Genomic DNA, 21,507 nt, shown 5'->3' with positions numbered 1-21,507 from the left:
AATTAGAGGTGAAATGCATATTTGTAAAAGATGGAAGAAACCCAACAAGTCATCTGGCAAGAGTTAATGGTATATGTTAACTAGCATGGTAAGAACATCTGAGGATACTTTATATGAGGAGTCGACATACCACTATCTGCTTGTACTTTTGTTTAGAGTACTACTTGCTCATATAACAAAGGGCATATTGAAGGGAAGAGGAGATGAAGTTAGAGACTGTGTAGGAGGCTTGTACAGTAATTTATTTGAGAAAGTTTTTGTGGATGAGCCAAATCAGTGACACTAATGAAGAGAAATGGAAACTGGACAGATGTTAAAAAGAGAGACTGGAAGGAATTGAGAACCCTGTTGGACGTGGGGTAAAGGCCAGGGGACAGACAATGACACTGTTGAGATTCGATTTTGGAAGATGGGTGGGTCTCTTGAGATGATGGTTTATATCATTTGTTTATAAAAACATTAAGGGGGATTGGGAATTTTGATGAAGAGGGAAAGAGGTGGTTTAAGTTCTGGACATCTCAGAGCATCCTAGTTTTCATTAGGGGACTGGATATGTACCTCAGTCTTTTCCTGCCCATAGGTGGTGGGATTGCCTAGAGAAAGGTGAGATGAACATCCTCTCAGATAGATTCTTTCAGTATTGCTATGATCTGTATTTCCTCCTGTCTAATACTCAGAAGGAAACACATGAAAATGAAGAACAGCAATGTGTGTAGAAAGAAAGAATGTGATCTGGGTGAAGTTCTAGGCCTTATATTTACCAATTCTGTGATGTTGGACAAATGATATATTCTTTGAGGCTGATTTCCTTATCTGTGAAATGGGGATTTAAACACTGCCCATGGTTGCACCATGCCTAAAATATGGTAGATGTTCATCAAATATGTGTTATTTTTTTTCTTTTTGCATTTGTTATTAGAAGTACCTGAGAATGGGGTTAGGAGGGACCAGTGCTTCATAGCAGTAGAGCAGGTGAATAACACAAAGATCTCTTTGATTTCATCATGACAAGAATTAGGTATGAATGTGGGACTTATGTTTTTATTGTTTTACGTTTCTCAGCAGTTATAGAATATAGTAAAATGAAATTATAGTGAGTTGTAAGAGCTTATTCAAATGCCTGTGGAGATTTAGTAGTGAAAAGAGATCTTGATAGGAAAAGCAATAGTATTTCATTCTGATGTTTTGTTCACAGTGGATTTTCTTTGGAGTGCCTGCTCTTGACTCGGCTTTTAGTTCACTGGAAAGGGATTGAATTCACAGGGGTATGCATTCCATAGGGTGATGGTCGGGGAAGACAGTGTGCTGTTTTCTGAGATGGAGCCTTCTGGATTACAAGGAAAAAGACAGAGCTAGAACTTAGTGATTCTGATCACAACCAAGACCCTCTTTGTAGCACTAAAAATTTACTCTGCCAACAGACCTTTTAAAGAAATATTTCTTATTATGATATGAAGGAGGGAACAATTATATCTTGAAATCATGTATCCTCATTGATATTGATATCCTCTAAGATATAGATAGATAGATAGATATGTACATTCTTGCATGGTTCAGACAAAGAATAATACATATTTATTCATTTGGAATATGGATTTTTAAAAATTACCTACAAGACATTTTCTAATCATTCAAATTAATTTTTGCTCTATTGTTGTTAGACCTTACATTTAGTGAGACCTTACATGTTTTCTATTTTGTAGCTTAATTTTAAAATTCATATTTTATAAAGTGAGGAATGTACTTTTTTTTCACATATGAGATAATGGCATAATTAGTCCTTAGTGTCATACTTTTAAAATTCTCTTATAAGAGAAAGACTGACAATTTCAATAATCATTTAGATAATTTTTTTTTGGTAGGACTGGGGTTTGAACTCAGGACTTCATGCTTGCAAAGCAGATGCTCTGCCTCTTGAGCCGCCACCCAATCCATTTTGCCCTTTAGGGATAGGGTCTCATGAACTATTTACCCAAGCTGGCCTCAAACTGCCATCTTTCTGATCTCAGCCTCCCAAATCGCTAGGATTATAGGCATGAGCCACCACCAACAGGCTAAAATTTTGTATGTAATGTAGAAAAGTTAATTTTACTGTTTCTGAGGAAGGAAGCCAAATACAGTGTTTAAACTTTATTAACAGGCTTTATTTTTTAAATGTAGTTTTATGTTCACAGAAAACCTGAGTAGAAAGTTCAGAGAGTTCCCTGTGCTCCTACCCCACACACCCAAAGCCTCCCCCACCATTAACATGCTTTCACTGCCCTAAAAAATCTCATGTGTTCTATCAACTAATCTCCTGTTCCCCAAACCCCTGAACGTCACTAAGGCTTTTAATTCCCTTAGTTTTTCCTGTTCCTGAATGTCGTATAGTTTGAATCATATAGTATGTAGCCTTTCCAGGCTGGCTTCTTTCACTTAGTGAAATACATATAGGGTTCTCCCTGCTTTTTCATGGCTTGTTAACTCATTTCTTTTTAGCATTGAATAATAACTCATTGTATTGATACGCAGTGCCACACTTTGTCTGTTTGTCTACTGAAGGACATCTCACTTGCCTCCACAGTTTGGTAATTATGTTTAAAGCTACTACAAACACATATCTGCAGGCCTTTGCAGGACACTACTTTTCAATTCATTCCATCGATGAATATCATTACTGGATTTTATGGAAAGAATGTATTTAGTTTCATAAGAAACTGCTAAACTCTCTTTCATTGTGTATTCCTACCAGCAATGAATGAGTTCTGTTTTCTACACCCTCATAAGCATTCATCATTGTCAGTGTTTTGGCTTTTGGCCATTCCATTAGGTGTATAGTGGTTTCTCAATTTGGTTTAAATTTGCATTTTCTTTATGACATGTGATGTGAAGAAATTTTTAATATGTTGTGTACCACCAGCCCATATTCTTTGGTGAGTTAGCTGCTCAGACCACTTAACTATTTTTTAATAAGGTTTTTCATTTTCTTATTGTTAAGTTTTAAGAATTCTTAGTGTATTTTATATAAATAATTCCTTACTAGATATGTCTTTTGCAACTATTTCTCCCATTCTGTGGCTTGTCTTCTTGATCTTTTCTTTATTTTTATGTAAATAAGAAATGTGTTGTTAGTTTCAAAGTTTTAAGTAATATAGATAATTTAGATGAATCCATGATGCTTAAAATTTCTTCCACATTAATTGGCCTAGGATTTGGTCTATGACTGGTAGACTTCCAATTCTTTTTCTTTTAGCTTTATCAAGGTATAATTTATTTAATAAGGTATTCAATGTGGTCATTTGATATACATATGCATTATAAAATGTTTACCATAATTAAGTTAATTAATACATGTATCACCTGACATAGCTGGATTTTGTGTGTGTGCTGAGAATACTTAGAGGTAATCTCTAACAAATTTTGAGTATACAATACTACACAGTATTATTATTATTATTATTTGTGATACAAGGAATTGAACCCAGGACCCTGTGCATGCCAAAAGTAGGCACTCTATCATTGAGCTACATGCCCTGCCCACAACACGGAATTGTCTTCTGTAGTTGCCTTTCTGTGAGTTCAATCCCCCAAACTTATTTGTCTCATAACTCAGTGTTTTGTATTTTAACCAATCTCTTCCCCATTCCTTCTTCTTTCCACACCTTGGCAATCACTGTTTTACTCTATGCTTCTACAAGTTTGAGTATTTTAGATTCATCATATAAGTGAGACCATGCAACATCTGTCTGTGTGTGTCTGGCTTATTTTACTTAGTATAATGTTCTCCAGGTTCATCCACAAGTATCAGGGTTTTTTAGGACTGAATAATATTCCATTGCATGTATATACCCATCCTCTTTATCATTCATTCACTGATGAACACTTGGGGTGTTGCCATATCTTGATTGTTGTGGACAATATTGCTATATGGTAATTCATTTTTAATACTTAAAGTACCACTATGCTGTTTTCCAGAATTGTTATACCAGTTTACAGCTCCACAACCAATAAGGTCTAATAATGGTTACAAAAGGGTAATATTGTTTCTTGTATTATTTTGTAAACTCATTTCAATTTTGAAATCTGAACACTTTTGTTTGTCTTGGTTTTGAAATAGGGTCTTACTGTATAGTTCAGTGTGACCTCAAATTCATGATTCTCCTGCCTCAGCCTCCCCAAGAACTGGGATTGCAGTACTGGGCCACCCTGTTCAGCATGAAACCTGCACATTAACATGCTAGTATCATTTGGGAGATATTTTGTACATAATACCCATCAACACTATCTTGTTTGTATTCAAAACTTAAATGTTGTAAAATCAGGTCTGGTGGTCATCTAGTTTTCATGAGAAATACCAAATCAAAACAAACCCCAAAATGTGTACAAAACAAATCCTTTACCTAGAACTTCATTATTCTGTGGATTTTGCTATACCATATCAGTTTTCCTGAAACATGCATGCTGAAAAGGCATGATATAAAAGGGTTTCCAATCAGAATATAAAGTATGATGTTTTCAGCTTTTAAACAATGTATAGTTCTTTAAAAGCTTATTCTGGTCATTTTCAGATTTCAGCTAAAGAACTCCTATTTGGTCATTCAGCTTCAGTAACATGTTTGGCAAGAGCGAGGGACTTCTCTAAACAGCCCTATGTTGTTAGTGCTGCTGAAAATGGGTAGGTAAGATGCGCGGAACTTTGTCTCATTCTCCATTTCCTTACCTTAAAAAAAAAAAAAAGCCTATACTGCCATACACTTTTAGGGCTGAAAGAAACTTCCATGATTAACCTGCTCCTTTTACATATAAGAAAATTTAGATCTTGAATGGCTGAGTATCATGTCTTGGTCCCAAGGAATATAATCAGTATAGTGACTCTCAATGTGGTATTCTTTTTTAGCTGAATGGGGACTAAGATAAAATTACAACATGTATATCAGACCTTGCAGCCCCCTTACTTACAGTGAAGAATAGTGACAAATGTCCAGTAATAACGTAATGAAAATGGGAAGTCTAGCTGCTTGTTTTTTTTTTTTTTTTTTGGTTTATTAACTTACTTGGAGTTCTTAAGCAAACCTATCTGAGCCTTCACATAGTTTTACAAAACAATTCAATAGCTGGTTTTTGGGTTGTACCTGATGCTATTATAAAACTAACAGAGGAGAGGACTCCATTGTGAGTGGAATGGTAGGAAAGAGAAAGGAAAGGAACATATGCAGTGATTGGTGAAGTATCATGGAAATGAGTCTGCTCTAATGAAATAAGGCTTAGCTATAGGAAAAAGTTGCCTGGGGGAAGTGCTAGACCCTGTTGAAGAGTTATTTGCCACGTTATACTGAGGAATGCAGAATTGACTCATGATTTATTTGTGAATGGGGGATTGAGTTAATGATTGAGACAAGAGAACCCTCTGAATTTTGAAAACACAGAGAATAAATAGATATCAAAGAGGCACCTGCAAGGTTACCGAGAGGTAAGTTCATGGTTTATAATAAAGCAACAGTAGGTTATATTTAGAGAGATTGAATTTTGGTTACGTTTGAAGTGAAATATCTTCCGATGTTCTCCTTTAACATTTGCCTATACCCTTCAAACACCACAGTGGCCACAGAGCCTGGTATACATGCTGAGATATTTATTTCCACTCTTGGGAATTTGGGAGATGGTGATTTTTTTTCTGGGACTACTTGAAGAGTTGAGGAAAAAAAAATAATAGCTAAGAGAGAAATAGATCTGAGAAGTTACTGAGTTCTAGCTTGAGGATTTTGCCCACAGTAGTCTAGTTCCAAAAAAGAAACAAGAATTAATGGGTATGTTCTTGATGATAGTTGAATTCAGCTATGTATGCCTTAGAAATATGATTGTTAAATAGCAAAGGACTCTGATTTTGGTCTGATTAGCAGTCTTCTTTTGGCAAGATGATTTGAAATGTTCTTTTGGGGTCCCTCACAACTTAGCCTGTGTCTATAGGATACTTCTCAGGCAGTACCTACACTTTAGCTGCTGTGTACTTAGCAAATCCTCACTTAATCCTCTGGAAGTTATCATCCTCACTAGGCTTGCCCTTTCTTTCTCAAACAATCATGCATTTTCAGCTGTGAGAGTTCCCAGGGAGTGGCTGTGGGCTTAGCATCCTGCCTCTGAGATGATCAGAGGTGGGTGACACAGAAGCACTTCATGGCTTAGGTTTTCATTTTGTTCCAAAGTATTATTTCATTTGTTGGCTGATAGCTTCAGATTCAGGAAAACCAGGGAATTGTAGGATAATGAAAAGAAACAAATACCTGGAGACCTAATACAGAAACAACAGAAAGCCAAAAAAAAAAAAAAAAAAAAAAGAGCGAGAAGATTCTCAAAGTACATAGTGATAAAAAGCAAATTATTCACAAAGAAATGTTAATGGAGTTGAGAGCTGACTTTCTGACAGGAAAATGAAGCCTAGGCAACAATGGACTTGCTTCAAGAAGTTGGGAGAAGCTATCAACCTAGAATTATATATCCAGCAAAAATCTTTGAAAATTAGCACACAATAATAACACTTAAGACAAATTCTAAGGGCACTCACTACCAACAGATCCTCTATAAATAGCAAAATTCTAAATGATATTCTTCAGTAAGGAGAATAATGATTTCAGAAGGAAGATGCCAGGTGAACGAAGGAAAATTGAGCAAAGACCAGCAATTTTTTTAGGAAATTCAGATAAACAGACTCTAAGACATAATGTTTATATACACCTACCCTCTCCACACCCACACATACATAATCTTAGTCCACAGCAGTGTAGAAGAGTTTTGTGATTCAGTTCCATAAATTTGGTGTCCTAGAGGTGGGTAACTCTTAGAATCCAGATGTATGCATATGTTGTGTGTGTGTGTGTGTGTGTGTGTGTGTGTGTGTGTGTGTGTGTGTATGTTTGGCAGTTGTAGGGTTTGAACTCAGGCATTTGCTCTTGCTATGCAAGTGAGCCACACTCCAGCCCTTTTTCTGTGGTTATTTTTGAGGTAAGGTCTTAAATTTTGCCCAGGCTGGCCTAGACCACAAGAGATTCTCCTATTTTATGCTTCCTGCCTAGTTGAGATGGCAGGTACATGCCACCACAGCCCAGCTATTGGTTGAGAAGGGGTCTTACAACTTTCTTTGCCCAAGCTGGCTTCAGACCTTAATCCTCCCAATCTCAGACTACTAAGTAGCTAGAATTACAGGTGTGAACCACCAAACCTGGAATATGTTGCATTTTGAACATACAAAAGAAAAAAAATTAATGGAATAAAGGGTATATAACTTTTAATTTTAAAAAGAAACAAAAAATTGTTCAATCCAAAAATATAGAAAAAAATCAAAGGAAAAAATGAGACAAACAGAAAGCACAAAATAAGATAGTTGAAATACATCTGGATAAAACAGAAATCCCAAGAATATAATGGGACTGAGCTCTCCAATTACATTATGAAGACTGTGAAACAATTAAGAAAATGAAAAAAGTGGATTAGGAAAAGATGTATAAGATGTTCAATAACCAAAATAAGGTCGAAAAGCTTTATCAGTATTTAATATTAATAAATATGTGTTGCTAATACAACTGTAAGGCAAAAGTCTGGCACTGATAGAGAGGGTTATTACTAATAAAAGTGTTAGTCACCAACAGATGAGACCAGAGAAGTAGGTTGTCATCAGCCTGGGAGGTCTCTAGGACAGTCACCTTCAATCTTGAGTTCATATCAGAGTCACCTGAAGAATTTATTTGTAGATTTCTGGATCTTAATCCCAGGGACATGGATTAAGTAAGTATGGGCTAGAGTCTAAGTACATGCATCTCTAACACAATCCTCGAATATGCTGATAGTGTTTAGCCAAGATCATATTTGAAGTAGCAAATATCGCACATATGGGAAATTGAGAGAAAGGGTGGGATCAAGGATGATTTGGAGCCTACCTTGCAAGTGCAAGTCCCTGAGTTCAACCCCCAACTCAGTACCTATGAGGTTATAAATAATGGAGTTATTAGCAACACACTTGACTGAAATAAAATTCATTTCCCAAGTTAAAATTCTTATGAATGGATGGAATAGTTTCTATCAAATAATTTTTATTGAGGTACTGAGATTGAGATTTACAGTTGAATAAGACAAAAAATGGCTATTTCTCAAGGACCGTCATTTAACAGTTTTCTGATTTGATATGTTGTAGATACTTCTGTGCTTTTCTTCTCATTGAAATAAAAATGAATAATATTTAAGGTTTTGGAAATTATTAAGCTTAATTTTTTAAAATCGAAGGTGATTATATATATATGTAAAAACCTTGGGAACCATATTCAGAAATGAAAAAGAATATGCAAGTTTTCATATTATTAAGTGTATAAACAGTTTAGACTAAATACCAATACTGCTTTTAATATACCACAAATTTACTTTCTTTTCTTAGATAGAATTGATGGGCGGGGTCATTTTTTGTTTCTTTGATTTTTTTTTCAAACTTTAGATAAAAATAAGATGGTAAGCAAACAAAAATGGAAAACATTGGGTTTTAAATTGTTAGTATTACAGGAAGTTTTCACTGATGTTCTGGCTCCCATCCTAAATAATGTGAGTTAATTAACCTGGTCTCAGTTGGGTTCCACTCATCAGTAATTTTGAAAATTTCCTGATAATGGCAGTGCATACCCAAGTTTATAGATACTTGTTTAGAGACAGACTTACCTAAAAACAGGTCAGCCAGCAAAGAGCTTTTTAAAACCACACATGCCAGGGCCCTAACAAAAGCTCTAGGGTTAGCATCTCTGTGGGTAATTTTAAAAATATTTGAAGATGATTGTGGATGTACAGCAAGAGTTGAAAATCACTGCTGTAATTCCTTGTATAACTAAAATTTTATATTGTTGGCTACTTAAAGTTCAATTTCTTTATCTTTGTGATATATTTATTTACATCTATATGTATTTTTAGTTGCTTTGCCTTGGGGAGACATGTTATTCCTATATATATCTTTCTTGCAATCTTATTCTTTCAGTGCATTCACACACACGCACACACAGACACACACTAAGACACAAAGACACACACACACACACACACACACACACACACAGATATTCCCTCCTATTAAATAGAGTTACATGCTTTTTCATTTTATCTCAAATCATTTCTGAATAAGGTTGGAAAGAAACAGAGGGAAAATGATTATTTTTCTTCTATCTACAACGTGGTTTCTGTTTTTTTTAATTAATTAATTTTTTTTATTATTCATATGTGCATACAATGCTTGGATACAACATGGTTTCTTAACCTCAATACAAATGATATTTTGGACTGGACATTCCTTTGTTGTGGGGAAAACCCATCCATTGTAGGAAGTTGCAGCATCTCTGGTTTCTGCCCACCAGATGCCAGTAGTGTGTTCCTCGCTGTGACAACCAAAATATCTTCAGCTATTGCTAAATGTCCTTGGGAAGTGAAGGAAAGGGGGAAACAAAATTGCCCCAGCTTCAGAACCATTTGTTTAGAACATTGAGTTTCAACGTTTGGTTAAAAAACAATGCAGATCACCAAATACATACAGTACTTAACATTATTAGTCCATGTTTTTGCTGTTGTTGTTGTTATGATTTTGGTTTTGTTGGGTTTTTTTTTGAAATAGTCACACTGTATAGCCCAGGCTAGCCTCAAACTCTCCATATTCCTGCTTCCACCTCCCAAGTATTGGAATTACAGGTTCATACCATCACACCTGGCTTTCCTTTGGTTCTTAATACAGCATTTCCCTTAATTCCTATGAAACTTTTGCTTTTTTATGGAATATTTTGCTTATGTGTCAAAACTGTCAACACTGAAGTAAATTACCAAACAATTCTGAAACAGCCATTCCTGGTTTTTTGTTGGTTTGTTTGTTTTTGTGAACAGAAACCATATAAATTGAAAGTACTCTAATTTGGGTACATTTTTTAACTGCATTATATGGACTCTATTTATGTCTTTGTGACATATATGCAACCAAGTAAGAGTTTTCAAAACAGGGAGAGTTTTCTAAATATTAAGTGTTAAGGATAATTTCAGTATTTCAAACCAGAAGCAAAGACATGAACTGTATCAATGTTAGGCCACAGGTAGCCTCTTGGTGGCGCTGTTTGTTTTTATAAAAAAAGATACCACGGTGATAGAAGATGCAGAACTGATGCATTATGCTTTTCAGAATATATAGTTTAAGTTCAGTGAAACAAACTGTTTTCAAAAAGATGCAGTTTCCATGGAAAGAATGTCATATTGCCACTCTCACGGACCATGATAGCTGTCTCTCCACAATTTGTTGGAGGCCAGAGTGACCCTAAGGTGAGGTTTGCAGGCTGGTGGCAGGGTGTAATTACCCAAACAAAAAGATACAGATACAGTATGTCGACCCTGCTAATGACCACAACATTTTCTTGCCCAGTAATCTGTAACAAAAAAAGCCGTATAAACGATTAGGTTGCACTTAAGTGCAGCACTAAGGAAAAACTTAGTGGCACAAAAATTATTTCAGCCAATTGAGTGGAAATGACAGAGAATAATATGAAGTTATCTCTTCTAGGGAGATGTGTATTTGGAATGTCACCAATGGACAGTGTGTGGAGAAGGCCTCACTTCCTTACAGGCACACTGCCATCTGTGTAAGTATGCCCACTTTCCGCAGAATATTTCTGGATGTTACAGCCCCATTTAAAGAAATATCTTGGGAGAATATTCTTTCCTTGAAATTTTCTTTTCTCATGAAGACAAAATATCCTCAGTAATCACCTACTATTTTGGCATTCTTCTTTCTCAATGGATATCATTCAACAAGATTTTTGTCCCCTGATGCTTTTATTTCTCTTATCTTTGAAAGCCAGTGTTCATATTTTTCCTTAAAGATACAAACCACACATCCACACACGTAAGGATTCCATATACATGTGTCATGTTTCTGTTTTAATGATGCACTATTTTGTAAAGCATAAAATAGTGCTTTCCCCTCATTTTTAATTTTAACCCATTCTTTTGGTGGAAAGGTTGTTAATTTCAGAATTGTTTATTTACAAAAAAAAGGAAACATAGTAATAATCTTTAAAATCACTAAATCACTTCCCAATATTTAGAGCTTTTTTTTTTCAGTGCCAGCGATTGAACCTAGGGTCTCAAACATACTAGATGAGTTCTCTACCACTGAGCCATGTACCCAGCCCCATGTTGCTATTTTTTTTTTAATGGTACTGGGGTTTGAACTCCAGGTCCTGTGCTTGTTAGACAGACTCTACCAGGCCTCACCCCCAGCCCCAGCCATGTCCCAAATTTTAAAACAGGTTTTGGCATTTGGTGTATGTATTTTAAGTATATGTAAGGTTATTTCATGGTGCTGTTGTAGCTGGCGATGTCTTTATTTTCTGTAATGCTTTTAGTGTTGATGTCTTGCACTGCAACTTTCACAAACTTTTTTTTTTATTCTTCAGGGATCAAACCCCTGCACAATGAGAGCTCTCAATTATGGTAGAATTTATTACTTGATCTTAATAGAAGCCATTTCTAAAATTTATTTGGCACAGGAACTTCTTAAATGTACTTCAGATGCTTTTATTTCACATTAACCTGTAACAGTTTTGCTAGGGTAAGAACCTTAGATCTGTTTGGCTCTAGATAACACTATATAAATAACGTACCTGTGGGCTTCCTATGATTTGTAGTGGGATTTCTTCTTTTCAAAAGATACCCCTTTTTCCAGAAAAATGCTGAGACACAAGTGAAACTAAAGTGAAAAATTAACACTTGTAAGAGTGTGGAATAAATAAACTAAAAAGTAAATTTAGTTGCTACTCAGTCAAGAACTTCAACTGAACAGATGCTAACCCTAAAATTTCGAGAGTCTTCAATGCAGCTAAAGTTATGTGACTGGTAATGGCTGTTAATTTTACTTGAATTCCACTTGCGTAGTACTACCACTGCTCATTCCGGATGACAGGAGAAGGCTGGCTTTTGTGTTGTGGAGAATACCGAGATGTTCTTATCATTGATGCCAAAACATTGGCTGTTATCCACACTTTTACATCATCACAGTCTCCTGACTGGATAAGCTGCATGTGCTTTGTTCACTCCATGAGAATTCAAGGTAATAGTTGGGTGTGGCATAACACTAAAATATGGCATATATAGTTATCTACTTTTGTTTTAGTTGTTAAATTATAAGCAAGAATTCACAATGCTTTATATGCATTTACAAAATAGTACCATGAAACTTCTTGCAGTTGCTTTAAGTGGGGTGGGGAGGGGCTTGTGGGTGTGGGTGATGGTGGAGACAATCTAACCAATGTACAGTGTAAAGCTATTTGGAATTGTCACAGTAAATCCCCCCTGTACAATGAATATATCCTAATAAAAATGGGGGATAAAGAAACAAAGAAAAAATATTTACAATACTTTTTATGTTTGCCTATTATTAGGGATAGCTCTGTACTCTAGATAAAAAAAAAAATATGGAGAATACCCACACTAGTGGTTCAGGTCATTAGAAAGCCAGTAAAAGGCTAAGATAAGTGGAAAGAGGAGAATATGTTTACATTACCCTGTTCTCCTAGGTGCATGTTAAGAGCGATTGGAAAGATTTTGCTGTGGAGTAGCAGGACTCTTGGAACTTTTGCCTTTCTGTGCATTCTGAATGTAGTAAAGAGAATCCAGTTTCTGTAATAAATGATGGCAGAGGAAAGTAGAATCTGGCTCCTCTCTTATTTTGGAAGTAGGGAAGTTAAATATTACCAACCCATAATGGGTGATAGGACTCTTCTTATAGTGATATTCTCTGAATACCAGGGATCACTTTGAAATATTAAAACAAAATTGACACGACATGAATTTTTTTTTATTTAAAAAATCCCTAAAATCAGCTGGGTGTGGTGGCACAGTCTATAATCCCAGCTACTCAGAAGGCAGAGACAGGAAGATTATGGTTTGAGACCAGCCCAGGCAAAACAGTTAGCCAGGCATGGTGTGGCACATTCCTGTAGTCCCAGATACTCAGGAGGCAGAGACAGGAGGATTGAGGGCTGTCTGCCTTGGCAAAAGCACAGGACCCTACCTGAAAACAAACTGAAAGGACTGGGGGTGTGGCTCAGGTGGTAAAGTGCTTAAAAGGCCGAGTTCAGTCCTTAGTGCTGCCAAGAAAATCCAAAATTGAGTATTTTCTATCCACAAAGCCCTGTACAATCCTTAAATGATATGAAATGATTTTTATAGCAACCAGTTATTGTTGTGTTAGCTTATATGTGATTTTTGTTCTTTTTACAGAAGATTCTCTGTTAGTAGTATCAGTAACTGGTGAGCTCAAAGTATGGGATCTTTCCTCATCTATCAATAGCATTCAGGTTGGTTTGGAAACCATTGTCTTTTTTTCCTATTTCAAGCACATTTGTGAAACTTTTTAAAATATAAGGATATTACAAGTTCAAATGATGTAGAAGTGTGTAAATTCTATCCCTATCTACTTTCTCCCATCTATCTTCCTAGGAGTGGACATTGGTATGGCTGGATTGTATCCTTTCAACCTTTTCTCCATGCATGTAAAAATATTTTTAGCTACACATAGCAGAATACCCCTCTGTCCCTTATACCAGAGACCTTTCTTTTGGGGCTAAGTGAGTAATAGGAAAATGACTATGGGGTTATATACCTTGGGAGTCCAGCACAATCCCCTGCTTCCTGGCATCATTCTACAAGTTGAAGTAGTGGGCAAAAGAGCAGACACAGTATTTGTGTTGGGGAGAAAATTATTTAGACTGTTCTGAGGAGACATGGGGTCTCTTTCTTGGTTGAGTATACCTAGAAATTAAGTTGGCATGCTGAGCCCAAAAACCCCATACCATGGATGATGGAGTGGCTCAAGTGGTAGAGTGCCTGCCTAGCAAGGGTGAAGCTCTGAGTTCAAATCCTACTATCACAAAAAAGAAGAAAAAGAAAAAGAAACACACCACTCACCCAATATTATCAGAAACCCAAGAGCTTATTATTCTGTATGTTCTATGTTGACTGCTCTTCTCCCTTTCAAAGTACTTTGTTCATTTCTTCTTATTTTAGCAGTTAAGATATGGCAGGTTTTGAAAACATTAGTATTTTGCATTTTTGTTGGATCTTTCTGCTGTGTCTGACTTAATCATATTCTCAGCATCCAGCATGGCTCCCACAGAATGTTTGTCGAATGATTATACCTTGAATCCAAGTGGATTTCCTGCTTATAGCTTCTTTTACAAAGTAACTTCTTAGTTCAAAATACTCAAAAGCAAGCACAGGTACTTTTCCTGTGATCTACTTCAAGCACATAGAACAAGTCTTCTTGTGGTAATATTTAAATTTTCTAGAAGTAGAACTAAAATGTTTTCTTTCCTTTTGAAGGAAAAACGAGATGTCTATGAAAAAGAATCCAAATTTCTTGACTCCTTGAACTGCCAGACAATTCGATTTTGCACATACACAGAGAGACTTCTGTTGGTGGTGTTTTCTAAGTGTTGGAAGGTATCATAAAATAATAGTAAATACCAGTGATACACAAATGTAATTTCTTCTTGTTCAGCATTACAGTTATAAGAATATGATTTAAACATGAAACAAACTATTTGTAATAATGTTGCTAAAGTGTAGAATGACTTCTTTTTTATGACTGACATTAATTTTCAACTTCCTATGTTCAGCTATTTTGTTCCCCAAGATATTATATATGTACTGACATATTTTAGTTTTATTAATAGCAAAACTAAAATAACAATGAGCATTTGTCTCTAAACTATTTTCAACAAATGCTTTTAGTGTCAGAAAACTAATACTTTTCACCTACATTGATTGATCTTATTTTTAGGTTTTTTTCTTTTTTCTGCTTTGTCACTGCAGTGTTTCTAGGGAATATGTATTCTTTTCATGTGAATGTATTCACAGATGTCTCTAAGAATAAAGAAAAGCTAAGTTGCCACTGTTTGATAGCATCCTTCTTTAATGTTTCATACAACTAACTCAGTTGACAAAAGCATATTATCTTACTTGTATGGTGATAATATAGTTTTGAACAAAGAGTTAAGGTACGTATTCTGACAAAGGACTTCTACTATGTGAGCTTTTTTGTGTGTAATAAATTTTCAAATGTTAAACTTGGAGTACTCTCATGGAAAGAATAAAAGTAGTCAACAGTTTGGGATTTGAGATTTCTTATGTTCAAACTATAAGTACTAGTTAAATATTATCTTGGTCCACAATTACTAATAGTTCATGTGTTGTTACATACGGGTAGAGTGTGGCTTGTTATTAACAGTTAATATGTTGTTACTTTGTTTCTATCATCTAAATAGTCTTTAAGCATACTTTTATCTTTCATCTCATTGGCAGATTTTATTATAAGGTTTTGTTAATGTGCATCTGCATTGTATTCTAGGTTTATGATTATTGTGATTTTTCCCTTCTGTGGACTGAAGTTAGTAGAAATGGACAGTTCTTTGCTGGCGGAGAGGTGCTTGCTGCTCACAGAGTACTCATCTGGACAGAAGATGGTCACAGTTATATCTATCAGCTGCTGAACAGGTGGGCTCAGATGGGAGCAGCATACAAAACATTCAGGTAGAAAATGAACTTTGGGAGGTTTATTATGGAAAAATCCCTGCATGCTGCCCATGATCAAAAACCAGAACAAAACAACTTTGGCACTAGAAGATTTACTCTGGGCTTGGTAGGCTTCTGCTTTTGTACAGAACAGCAGGGGATGGAGGAATGAGATTAACCATGTATAACTTGTACAGCTGGTGCTGGGTTTTCAAAAAGTCACTTGTAATTATTAACCCAACAATTTCTAACTAGAGTTTAGAAACTTGAATGGTACCATCCGGCTTTTCAAAGTGGGAGGAGGGAAAAACAAATAACCCCAAATTTCTAAACTTTGCTTTTTATTTTATCCATGCAGTGGGCTTTCAAAGAGCATATACCCTGCTGATGGAAAAGTCCTTAAAGAGACCATTTATCCTCATTTACTGTGCTCCACTTCTGTGGAGGAAAACAAGGTAATGCAAGAAAAGAGTGGCTGCCTCAAAGCTGATTCTTGGATTAAGTGCTGCTTTGTTTGTAACAGAGTCAGCCTTGAAAAAATTAAATAGAAGCATCACATCAAGTTGTTAATGAGAAAATAAAGTTTAATTGTTAAAGACTCCTACAGAGAAAACTCTGTCCTTAAACAAGCTATTATTTTTAAGTTTGATTAATGAAATAATGCTTACTTATTATAAGCAAACTGAAAATGTAATATAGAAGAAATTAGAATTCTTATTTCACCACCATAACTATTTGCCATGAATGTTTACATTTTGTTTTGTGTGTGTACTTATTTTTTTAAAATATGTAGAATAACAATGGGAATTGTACAGTGATCACTGATGTATCTTTTACCTAGATGAACCAATTGTTAACATCTTGTTAGATTTATTTTCCTTCTGCACATACACACAAACTTTACACATTTTTCTTCGATCCTTTTGATAGGTGATTTGACAGAACATCATTACCATTTTGATGTATCTACTCCAATTTTAAAACTTTATGAAATGGCTTGATCATGATTTTCTTTTTAAATTTTAGCCATATATGCAAGGTAATTTTCACATGTACTTTGCTATTCTTTGGAGTGAATTTTTCTTGTTAAAACAAATAATTATTTTTTCTAGCAGAAATTTGAGAATATAATTGTGAGCTTATTCCTTGACTGAATTATACCTTTGACACTCTAGGAAGTCAAAAATCTGAGCAGTTATTTTATTTCAGTGGTGTTACCCAAAGTGATTTTTTAAACCTCTATACTTAGTCATCAGTTAATTATCCAAAAGGGTATTTCATGGAGAGAGGGAGTTTTGAATTATTGATTTCTTAACCAAGAAAGCATGCTACTTTTTAGAGAATGATGGTTTGCTTAATTAGACAACATAGTCAGTGGGAACAATAGCTCAGTTACTGTCCCGTTAACATATCTGTGAAAAGTTTTATCACAAAAACTTGATTAAGAAGCTGACCACCAAAAATTAGAACCCCAGGTGCCACTGGAGCACAGGCAAACTTTAGAATGGTGGTGCACCTCAAGACCTATTTCCAAAATCATTCATGGACAGTAATAGAGCATGTCTTTTTTGTTGTTGTTGTTGATCCCCAAAACAATAGTGTGACTTACTCAGAAAGGCATTTTTAATTATTTTAAAGGACCTGTTGTTCCTCTTTTTTAGCTCCAGAGTGATTTCTTACTAAGCACAGTTTGCCCTAGAAGTTATGTCCTTTAGGAATTTATAGTTTGCTGCAAATATCAATGGCATGCGTAACAATTAAAAGATTGGGAAGCTATCTTGCTGTTTCTCGAAATGTGAAGTCATAAATTTATGGGTCTTCTACCAATATTTCTTAGGTAGACAACCATAATTATTTCTATATCTAAAAAGTAGGAAGTATTAAGAAGCCAGTGAACTATAAATAGAATAATCTAAACTTGAAGGGAGTTGGTCTACCCATCTTTAAACCCTGGCTTGCCCTTTATCCAGTGAAAAAATTAAAGTCAGACACTATTTGGTCAATGTTGGCATTCATTAAATATAATACTTCTAAGTCTCTCTTGCAGTTAGGAAGTGATGAAGGCATTGTGGTAGGGTAGGGAAGATGACTTTGATAGATACAGAGAGCCTAGGAAAGGGTGCTCTGTAAACATAATATTGACAAGACCCTTTCTTTTAGTGATACCATAGAATTAAATCTCAAAGTTTGACAGTAGCATGTTCTGAGAGTTATCATTTGTAATACATGTGAGCATATCTGCTGATGGAGTTGTAGTAGCAAGAGTAGAGATTTATCCATCCTTCCAGTAGCTTTGTGAGAATATCTTGGCTTCAGTTCATAGCTGGTGACTACTGAGGATTCTGGCAGGGAGGCTGTTGTTGGAAGTAGCCTTTGCATGTCTCAACTGCAGTAAGGCTTCAGTACTATGGTGGGAGTAGCTGAGATGGAAACGGCCTGAGGATTGTAGCTAAGGAATTTGGGAATAACTAAGAGTGATGATGGTGATAATGATGATAGATAGATAGATAGATAGATAGATATCACTTTTTATTGAATCTTATTGCTATCAAACATACAGATTGCCTCATTGACTTTGGCCGCTGTCAAGATGTCATTGTGGAACATTTTGGAGCTGATGTTTTACCAGATTTTAAAACAAGGTAGCTCAATCTAAGTTTGATAATAGGTCTTTGGAATAAGTTTATCAGTTTTTCTGAGAAAAGAAGAATATGAATGATATTAAATAGGTACTAAATGCCAGACATCATTCTAAGTACCTTGTCTTTTTCAACTCATTAATCCTCACAATAATCCCTTAAAGAAGGTGCTTTTATAAGCCCTATTTCACAGTCAGGAAAAGTGAGACAGAAAGGCTAGGTAAATTGCTTAAATTAAGCAACTTATTCTTTTAATTGAGCAAGTGATAAACCAGGATTAGAATTTTAGGCAGTTAGCTCCCACGATTTCATTTGATGACTATATTTTATTGCCTCTTGGAGGATGGGTGCTCCCTATGATGGGTACTTGTTACTGAGGTAAAAAAAAATCAGAATTTATATAATAAAGGATTGCTAAGGGGGTTTAGGTGAGGAAGGAGAAGGGCCAAGTTGGTGTGCTCAAGAGAGGAATGGCTTCATGGATGGACTGTGAGGGCTGAGGAGTAACAGCAACCAGGAACCCTGTCTGTAGAAGCAGAGCACTGAGTTGGGGGCGGGGGGGGGGGCGGGGAATGGCCTGCCACAAACTTGAGTAACTCAGTCTCTCTGTAGCCTCATTTTTAGGAATTGGAATAAACAATTCTAAGTTTCCTACAAGACTATGGGAGGGCTTGAGTAGTCTATTTAACTAAATTTTATCAACTTCATTTCCAATACCTATAAAAATCATAGCTGTGAACTCAGTAAAATCTCCAAATGCCCTCTGAATCACACACACCCACACACATATACACACACGCATGCATGCACCAGACTTTATTGGAACTGTTTTCTGCAATATTCCCATTTCTTGGGACTTAGAGATTTACATATCTTTGTTGTATGGCCTTGGATTTGCCTCTTATTTTCTGTGTCTTAGTTCCATAGTGGTGATAACAATGCTTTCTTCATAGCTTTGTTGTGGGGATTACATGTAGCACTATTTTGGCCCTAGTCTTCTCCAGACCTAAAATCATGTATTTTCTGTCTAGGAACCGCTACTTTCTTAGACTTCTTTAATTCAATCTGGCACTAGCAGTTGGCTTTCTTTTCAGGATGCCTTTTATTTGTAGATCAAAAGAGGTTCTTGGTTTTGTTTTTCTAATCACTTAATCATTCTGATCCCTGTGTGTAATCTCTGTATACACGCCTGCCCAAAGAACAGCTGCACTGCGCTGAGGTGTGGGGTAGACTCTAGACATATTCACTGGTGAAAAGCACATCTTGGAGAGTACTATGCCTGATGTTCATGCACTCCACCTCATCGAAGTTATCATTATATGTATAATTTATAGTTATAATACATATCATATATCATGCATAGAATACATAATATTTTATAATGCACATTATAATATGTAATGTGTATTATACATTACAAAGTATGGAGTCACTTTTCTTTGTGGCTACTTGGGAGGTTTAAAATTACATATGTTGAAACGGTCAACAGAATGGATAGCATATTCATAACACAAAATTGCCATATAAACATTAGTTGTTGCTGTTTTAACTGAATTAGAACCAAAGGACTGGGAAGAGATCAGACCTCCTTAGAGGGCAGTACGCACTTCAAGGTGTGGGCTCCTAAGTCAGCATCATTAGAGTTGAAGCCCATTGCTATCTCTATCACTTTCAGTAACTCAAACCCCTCCCTCTGTTTCCTCATCTGCAACATGCAGACGATGATAGTGCCAGCTTCACAGGATTATGTAACTGGATGCACAGGAAGCTCCAATGTGTGCACGCAACAGTAAGTGTAACACAAATACAGAACATAGTCCATAAAGATTCCATTCTCTGATCAGCATTCTGAAATCTAGATGATAACTTTGCTTTTTGTTTTATGAAGACTTTTTAAAGATTAGTTCATGTAATTCACTTGAAAATTTTAAAACCATGGCAAATAGCTTGAAAAGATTTAGTTCGGCTAGGAAGGCTTATTCCTCCACTTAAAAACAGTGACTGTGTCTCTACAGTTAGAATGTTTCCTACATAAAAGCTCACTTCTTGTTTTGGCACAGAGCCTCCCCTTTGTGATGGGCTACATGAATGAAAGGAAAGAGCCTTTTTATAAGGTACTTTTCTCTGGAGAAGTCTCGGGAAGAATTACTTTGTGGCACATCCCAGATGTTCCTGTATCCAAGTTTGATGGTTCTCCTAGAGGTAATTTCTAATCACATGTCAACAAGGACTAATTTACAATTAATTCAGTGTTTTCATGTGTTGAGTAACAAGAAAAATTTTCTCATGACCACTAAGCATTTGATGCCGACATAAAAACAGGTATAAGCATAGAGTATATAGATCTGATACAATAATACAACAAGCATAATTCAAATTAACATCAGTTAAGCATAACAAGGAATACATGCTGGCAACATGAATGTGGATTGAGCTGTTGCAATGTATTTACAGTTTTGAAGAGATAATGTCTTGGTAACATTTTCCCTGTCTAGTATGAGTTGGTAAACCAAAGTTTCCTTTTTTGTATGTGTGTTCTTTTCAGAGATACCTATAACTACCACCTGGACCCTTCAAGATAATTTTGATAAGCATCAGACTGTGTCACAAAATGTTGTTGACCGTTTCTCTGGGTTAAGAGATGAGACAGGAAGTTGGGCAGTCGCTTCATCCGCGTACGTTCCCAGTCTGGATAAGCTGATATGTGGCCTTGAGGACGGGACGATTCTCATCGCCCAGGCTTTGAGTGCTGCCAAATTTGGACTTCTAGAAGGCTGTTCTTTATTAAGAGGTGATTGAACTTTTTTTGAGCTGCTTATTTAATTGAGTTTCAACCTCAACAAAGCTGCACTAACTTATATTCAGAGGATTAAAAATAATAGTTTCTTTATACCCTTCTTAACATTTGCTTTGTATATAAAAGCCCTACCAATATAGCAAATACATTCTTTTAATTATATTATATAAATAGAAGCTCTACACACTTTGTTGAGATATCCTTAAATATATCTGAATAAAATATTTTGATGTTCATTCTTTATGAGCTCATTTTAAATGTCTAATAACAATTGAATTTTAATTTTAAAAATCTCCATTAATTGGTATTGAGGTTTTCTAGTCATTAGCCACTGTGAACACCACATAACTATCTTTGTCCATATCTGTGGCATATCTATACCGCCAATCCTCAGAACAATACCGAATCGATATTTGTTTACATTTCAAATTTTGGAAATATATGTAAAAGGTTATATAAAGAACTTACTTACCCCAAGACTTGGGTTTCACTTCAGATCATGTAAACCTTTTGCCTTTT

The 21,507-nt window shown here is 35.7% G+C and overlaps 1 protein-coding gene across 13 annotated transcripts in view; it reads left to right on the top strand.

The window, feature by feature from the left end:
* The window catches only part of Wdr72 (WD repeat domain 72), a 238,977-nt gene that overhangs the window by 27,944 nt on the left and 189,526 nt on the right, over positions 1 to 21,507 (top strand). For 11 of the 13 annotated variants that reach the window (XR_012445487.1, XR_012445488.1, XR_012445489.1 and 8 more), the window contains 9 exons: positions 4,548 to 4,654; positions 10,541 to 10,619; positions 11,914 to 12,088; positions 13,261 to 13,337; positions 14,362 to 14,481; positions 15,389 to 15,570; positions 15,911 to 16,007; positions 20,252 to 20,393; positions 20,737 to 20,982. Coding sequence is in view for 10 of the 13 variants with exons in the window: in XM_074065982.1 (XP_073922083.1) it covers positions 4,548 to 4,654; positions 10,541 to 10,619; positions 11,914 to 12,088; positions 13,261 to 13,337; positions 14,362 to 14,481; positions 15,389 to 15,570; positions 15,911 to 16,007; positions 20,252 to 20,393; positions 20,737 to 20,982 (1,225 nt within the window). In the remaining 3 variants the exon portion in view is untranslated. The remainder of the gene's footprint in view (positions 1 to 4,547; positions 4,655 to 10,540; positions 10,620 to 11,913; positions 12,089 to 13,260; positions 13,338 to 14,361; positions 14,482 to 15,388; positions 15,571 to 15,910; positions 16,008 to 20,251; positions 20,394 to 20,736; positions 20,983 to 21,507) is intronic. The other 2 variants (XM_074065979.1, XM_074065984.1) reach the window with 1 other exon arrangement.

Source organism: Castor canadensis, chromosome 2 (assembly GCF_047511655.1).
Source record: "Castor canadensis chromosome 2, mCasCan1.hap1v2, whole genome shotgun sequence".
NCBI lineage: Eukaryota > Metazoa > Chordata > Mammalia > Rodentia > Castoridae > Castor > Castor canadensis.
The sequence above is the reverse complement of the archived record's forward strand: the minus strand, read 5'-3'. Positions and strand labels throughout refer to the sequence as shown.